This window comes from Aegilops tauschii, chromosome 3 (genome assembly GCF_002575655.3).
Source record: "Aegilops tauschii subsp. strangulata cultivar AL8/78 chromosome 3, Aet v6.0, whole genome shotgun sequence".
Lineage (NCBI taxonomy): Eukaryota > Viridiplantae > Streptophyta > Magnoliopsida > Poales > Poaceae > Aegilops > Aegilops tauschii.
In genome coordinates this window covers 14817711-14824278 of record NC_053037.3, presented here as the reverse complement: position 1 = coordinate 14824278, position 6568 = coordinate 14817711, and the positions used below count along the sequence as shown (strand labels likewise).

General features: G+C 43.3%; 1 protein-coding gene across 2 annotated transcripts; it reads left to right on the top strand.

Moving 5' to 3' along the window:
- The first annotated feature begins 1449 nt into the window (after positions 1-1449).
- Positions 1450-4573, top strand: LOC109770969 (uncharacterized). 2 transcript variants are annotated; one of them, XM_020329687.4, is made up of 2 exons: positions 1450-2875; positions 4158-4573. In XM_020329687.4, the coding sequence occupies exon 1, from the start codon at positions 1513-1515 to the stop codon at positions 2098-2100; it is 588 nt and encodes a 195-aa protein (XP_020185276.1). In that variant the 5' UTR covers positions 1450-1512; the 3' UTR covers positions 2101-2875; positions 4158-4573. The 2 variants fall into 2 exon arrangements, with proteins under 2 accessions (XP_020185276.1, XP_073365932.1); XM_073509831.1 differs by lacking the exon at positions 4158-4573 and having other exon boundaries at positions 1450-2344; positions 2452-2693.
- Positions 4574-6568: the final 1995 nt, after the last annotated feature.

Genomic DNA, 6568 nt, shown 5'->3' with positions numbered 1-6568 from the left:
TCAGCTCATCCACGCCAGATGAGGAGGAGCTCGTGCTCCGCATTGCCCTCCGCCACTCATGGATGGACACATAATTGAACTTAATTTGAAAACCACAATATATGAAATTTGGTATGGAATCCAAATCTAATTGAACATAAGAAATGATCCAAACCATTCAAAATAAACATAACAAATCGCCATATCAAGTTTGGATCCTCATCGATGATGAGTCGTCCAAAATTAACTCAACAAGAGAGTTCAACCTGCAAAATTCTCACATCAATTTCAACGGCAATTCTCCAGACATCACAAAAAAATTGGTGAGGAAATTCCTCGAACACCTTCTGGACGTCCGAAGGCGATGTGAACAAGAGGAAGCGGTGACCAGTCAGGGAGGTCCGGCGAGCTTGGGAAGCGCGGCTGGGAGAGGCGGTCGGGTCGGGGCGAGCTCTTTGAAAAAAATGGGTTCAAATAGTGCTGTTTTTTCAAAGTTAGTTTCACAACCAATTTTTGTTTTTTTTTGTCACGGCCTCCTCGAATGTACAAACACCACAAAAATTTTCAGGCACATCACGCATTCGAGCATCTTAGATGGAAAAAGAATACATTTTTAATTAATTTTCAATTATATTTAATTTTACGGTTCATAACACAAATCACCACACTCGAGATTGGGATTCCCATTTTTTTACATGACCTTTTGGAACAGTTTTTTTAGCCCAATTCATGTTATACCAGTTTTTCTATATGGGAAATGAGACTTGTCGACTACTTTTTTGCGAGAAAAAACTTCTAATCTATTCATCTTCAATCATGGTAATACAACGAACATCAGAAATAATAAAAATTACATCTACTATGCTTATGTTCATAATCACCTCCGCAACATCCAACGCGATAGTTTAGACAACATTGATTTCGGTCTCGATAAAAACTCCCTGCTCATCCCTTAAGAATGCAGCTGATGTGATCACAATAGAGACGATGACAATGTGCGATGGATTTATATTGGCAAATTCTCTGGGATTCAACCGGGTAGAAGCGGAATCTAATTCTCAAATTGTTGTTGAATTCTCCTCCGGGCAATCAAGATGGTGGGATGCGGCTTCGGCGATTTGTGCATAATGCGTGGATGTTTCTTCGTTGATTGGGAAGGTCGTCATTAAACATTGTTTTCAGTCTTCTAATAAAACGGCACATGTGCTAGCAAAAATTTCTGATCTTATTGTAATAAGACTTTGTCTAGTTGGTTGAATGAGCCCCCTGAGTGTACTGTCAGTCAGCTTGTGAACTACTCCTATGTCTTTGTTTTGTCTTAATAAAGCTATTCATGATGGCCTTTTCTAGAAAAAAAACATTGGTTTCAGTCAGATAATGTCGCGTTTTTTTAGGGATAGTGTCACGTTTTCTTGCATGTCGGCCTGGTGCCCGATTTTTCCTTGGGCTTGTTGGGCCGTCAGAGCCCACACAATAGTCACTGCCCCCTTTCGCTGAAACGAAACCCTCATTCCACCTGAGTGCGGGTGCGCCATGGCCTCGCCGCAGCAGCCGCCGCCGGCGAAGAAACCCACACCACTCCCCCCGACGACCATAAGCGCCCTCGACCTAGACACCCTGCGCGAGATCTTCCTCTGCCTCCCCTCTCTCCCGAGCCTCGTCCGCGCCGCCCTCAGCTGCCACACCTTCCTGGACGCCGTCCGTTCGTCGCCCGCTTTCCGCCGCCGGTTCCGTGCGCTCCACCCACCCCCGCTCCTAGGCCACTTCCTCACCACCCAAGACACCAACATCCCTACTTTCGTGCCTCTCCGCAGCCGCTCCGACCCGGACATCGCGGCGGCCGTCCGCGGCGGCGATTTCTTCCTCACCCGCCTCCCAGTCCCCGAAGACGGCGCTGTGCCCGTTCCTGCACCCGTCTCCGCCCCCGAAGATAACGGGGATGGCGTTTCCGTTCCTGTCCGCGCCCCCGCACCCGAAGACGACGGCGAGGATGCCGTCTTCGGCTCTGAAGACGACGACGAGGATCCCATCCCCGACCTCGTGTGGTCATGGTCAATAGATGACTGCCTTGACGGATTCGTTGTTCTCGACAACTGGAGCACTCAGCAGATCGCCGTCTAAAACCCGCTCGCGCGGACCCTGGATGTCTTTCCCCTGCCTCCCCACCAGGAGCACTGCAAGAACTGCGAGCGCCAGTATTCTGATTACTACATCCTCGCCGAAAAAGAAGAAGACTCCTTGCCGTACTGTGTCTTGTGCGTCCGGCACAGCGAACACGGGGCGCGCACCATGGTCTTATCATCGGACACCAGCAAGTGGCAGATTTTCCCATGGGTAGACATCGACGGGTTCTGGCCTAGCAATGGTAAGCTGGTAAATGGCTGCATCTATTGGACCATTGGGATGATGGACGCCCGCGGTGCTTAACACTGCTACAATGCAATTCTCTCGGATGGATAATCCGCCACACAGGAGAGGGAGTGACGTCTTGACGGCTGGTGAGACCAAGGATGGAAGGCTCTGTGTGGTCTCCGCACCTAAGGGGCCATTGACATTTGAATCTAGGCTTCTTGTTTGGATCCGGAGAGCCGGCGACAATGGCATCGAGAGGTGGATGTTGCACAAGTCACTCCCGTTTCAGGAGATGGCTGGAATCATTCGGTGTAGATCCAGGGAGGATAATGTTAAATTTGAAGTGACTGTTAGGGCGATTATTGATGGCTTTGTGTACTTCTCTGCTTATTGTCGGGTGATGCCGCATCAGCATTCGACTCCCTGGCTCCTATCCTTCTGCATGGAAACAGTGGCGCTGAACAAGCTTGGTCGCATCCCTAGTGGTTCTTCCTATCCCTACATCATGCCGTGGCCTCGTTCTTTGGTTGGTATACACAACAAGGTGACTAATCCCTCGGCTCAATGTTGATTGACTAGGAGGATCACTAAGCATTATTTATCTTTAAGTTATGAACTGTTGTCTTGCCATGGTAATTCGATTTACTTATCTGAATAAAGAATAAATCAAGATGGTGAGATTCTGTTGAGAATTGTCAATCATTTGTATATCTTTGAGCATACTAGCAATCATACTGCTACTCTATGCATATTGGAAAAGCATATAGAATATTTTCAAATTCTCTTCAAGAAACAAAAGGAGTAATTTGCCAGAGATCCCCTCAAAGAATAGCTACAGATATCTTATGAGAATGTAACAAGTTTCATATATCCAAATAGATTGAGTATTTTGTGGCGATCAGTAAAATTTCTACATTGTCAAATGGGAACTAACTTGTTTCTCATTTTGCTTTTGTTAGCAAGGTCGCGTAAGTTCTCTGGTTTATCATGCACATACATTTAAAAAAAGAGACATCAAATAGCTGGCTGTGCTATGTAGAAAGTGGTTTGTAGTGTAATTCTTTTTGCAGGTGCACATCATTTGTTTTAATAGAAAGGTTTGTAGTGTGAATTTTATGAGGCATATTGGTCCTAGCAATATATCACTAACGCCCTCTGTACTAGTAGACAATGTATTAGCTAGATTTTTCTTGGCATTACTTATCTCAAGTTTGTGTGCCTCGTTAGGATTACATCTTTGTGATGCACCTGGGCTGTTCGGAGTATATGCTATCTTTATACTTTCCTTGATTGCATCGTGTCACAAACAGACCCGGAAATCAGGAAAGATGGTCAGCTATTTCTTCAGCACTTTACAAGTTATACAATGTCATCTCCCGTTGTCATTTCTTCTTTTTAGATAAAACAACCTACACATACATTCCATTTGGTGAGGCTGAGGACATATCTTAAAATAGATTTTGAGCTATATCGCGTACACTTTTCTTAGCTATAGCTGATACTACCATCTTTGTCATCTCTGGCAGTAAAATCAATACTCTGCCACGTGCACCAAGCTTCAAATATCTACTGAGTTCAATGTTATGCAAATCAAGATGTAGCTGCCCTCCTGCACAAGTATCTTTAGCTAAAATTTTCTTGTTATATATCTTGAAATGATAGCAACCTAGAGCAATTCCTGATTTATCAGGCAGGGTGAGAACTGAGAACTAATTCTCTGATTTAGCAGCCAGAACCCAGAAGAGAGTAAAAGTCGATTTTTTTCTCTTTTTGCAAAACCATCTAATCCAACTTGGGCTGATCGAATTGATATCTCTATTTTACAGCAAACCAGCTTATCCAGTTAAAGACACATGATTCTCTTCTGTGTTCTTGAATCGAAGTGATGTCTGCTAATTAAGCTGCATCACTGGGCTCCTCAGGCAAAGGTGCAGAAGAAGAAACATTTGTGCCGTTTGTAATGGCAACATGGTTGGTTCAAACTAAGGATCTTGACTGGGGAATAAAGAAGCGGGGCAGCAAGTTTGCAAGCAGGGCTTCATCAATATGCTGGAATTGTTTGTTCACATGAAGAATCTAAACTATCTGCAGTTAGAATTTGCAATGTCCTGTCCGAACTTCCGTAGAGCTCTCAAGGTGCGGAGCTAATGTCTGTCAATCTATGGAATGAAACATTGAACGACTACACCGTTCATGTATTGAAACAGTTTCGGTACATCAATTAGAGAAGAAATTATACGAATTTGCCATTGTCGCCAGTCTTTCCTGCCACACGGCTCGTACCTATGTGTGGAATTTTCGCATGTGTTTCTATGTGAAACAAAGCGAATGTAAATTTGATGTACACACACCCGAAGACAAATACGTAGCAATATCTTTCAGATTGATGCAAACAAAAATAAACCTATAGTGGTGTTGGGAGACAGATGCTGGACAAGACAGTCCATTGCAGGAGATTGCTGGTGTGGCCTTTTTTTTAAAACATTTTCTTTTTGAGATGGGTGGCCTCATTCTTTGCTGCACAACAAGGTGAACCCTTGTCCCTAGAAAAAACAAGGTGAATAACTTCTTTGCTTGCCCTGTTCGGGCTATGTAAATAACTTCTCATTGCCTATCTATTCAAAGCTTTTGCATTTTCTTGAAAAACAATAAGGTGGGAAGAAAACTAGAACTGGGAATTTCTTTTCATACTTCTTTTTCTTAGTTATTAGCTGTCTTTTTCTTAGTTATAGCCTATCTATGGTTTTAGTACAGATGTGATCCTGGTTAGATTTATTCATCAAAAGAAAAAAAAAACAAGATGTTGATGTGTTATTGTGGATTGCTGGCCATCTGTGCACATTTGAAGAGAAAATTACATCTACAGTAATTGAACTTGACTCTAGGGTTCACCTTGGTCACTGTATTCACGAAATCGCAAGTTACGGTCACCGGGCTCGCTGAACCGAGTCACTATACGGTAACCCATACCGTTTCGGCTCGTATCACGTGCACGTGGACGAATTTGACGGAAAAAAAAACACTTGGACTTGCCAGCTGTACAGGACACGTCGAGGGTTTCTGCTCAGCCGATTCCCCTCTCGTTCCCCTCATCCGCCTGCTAAATCCCTAGCGCAATCTCTCATCCCCTCCCCTGTCGCTCGAATCCAACAACTGCATCCTCTGCTCCCCTTACCTCTCGCCAAATTGCGGCGACAAATTGGTTTCGGCCGCGATGTCCGGCGCGGGTAGCTCATTGGGGGCCGGTGCGGGTCGGCTCCCTTTGATCCAATGCCCTGATTGCAAGATTTGCCAGATTAGGCGGTTTGAGTCCACAAGTGAAAACCATCCTGGGTGGATCTTGTACAAGTGTATGAATCATAAGGTTAGTATAAGAACATTGACTGGATGTTGTTGTTAACTCTGCTTCCCTTTTCATTTGATTTTCAAATTTGTTCTTGATTTGATTTTGAGATATGTTCTTGATTTTGTCAAATAGGTAGGGAAGCAACCTTGCATGTTTTGGCACTGGGAAGCTAGTTACATTGAATATTTGAAGCTACATGGACATCTGAGAGGTGAATCTGTGGATAGTAAAGTAGTAGAGATGAAGAAAAAGAAGAACACGACAGAAGTGGATCCTGAAGATATGATGAAGATGCTGCTGCTGCTAAAATCACTTCCAGGAGATGTTGCAGACTTGGTTGCTGTAATGAAGATAGTAGTTGTACTACTATTTGCAATTCTCTTTGTGTTAGTGTTAGTTCTAGTTAGGATGTGAGTGCTGTCAATGTTGGCAATTGTTGCACTAAGTAAGAAGGAAACTTTTGTGTTGTTTGATGTGAGTGGTAATACAAACCTTTGTGCCAGTAATATTTGTGGAGACAATTTTGCTGTTGCAAATTAGAGAAGTGAAAAATGTTATTATATGGCATGAACTGATCAAACATTTTGCATTTGGTAACATTCATTTGACAGTTGAACACTGACAAGAAGGAAGAAGATTGAAATTTGAAAATTTGCATTTGATAACACATAACAGTACTGAACTGAACATGCATTTACCTGTTGAACAAATGAACAACATGAATTTGATAACACCATTTCTTTAGCATAACAGAAACCGGTCATTCATAGCTCCTTGATAACACACATAAGTATTTCAAAAGCATACAGTACTGAAATGTTCACAGTTTAGCATGTCTTAACATCTAGAAATTGTAAAATACTTCATCCATTACATTAAATGGTCATTCAG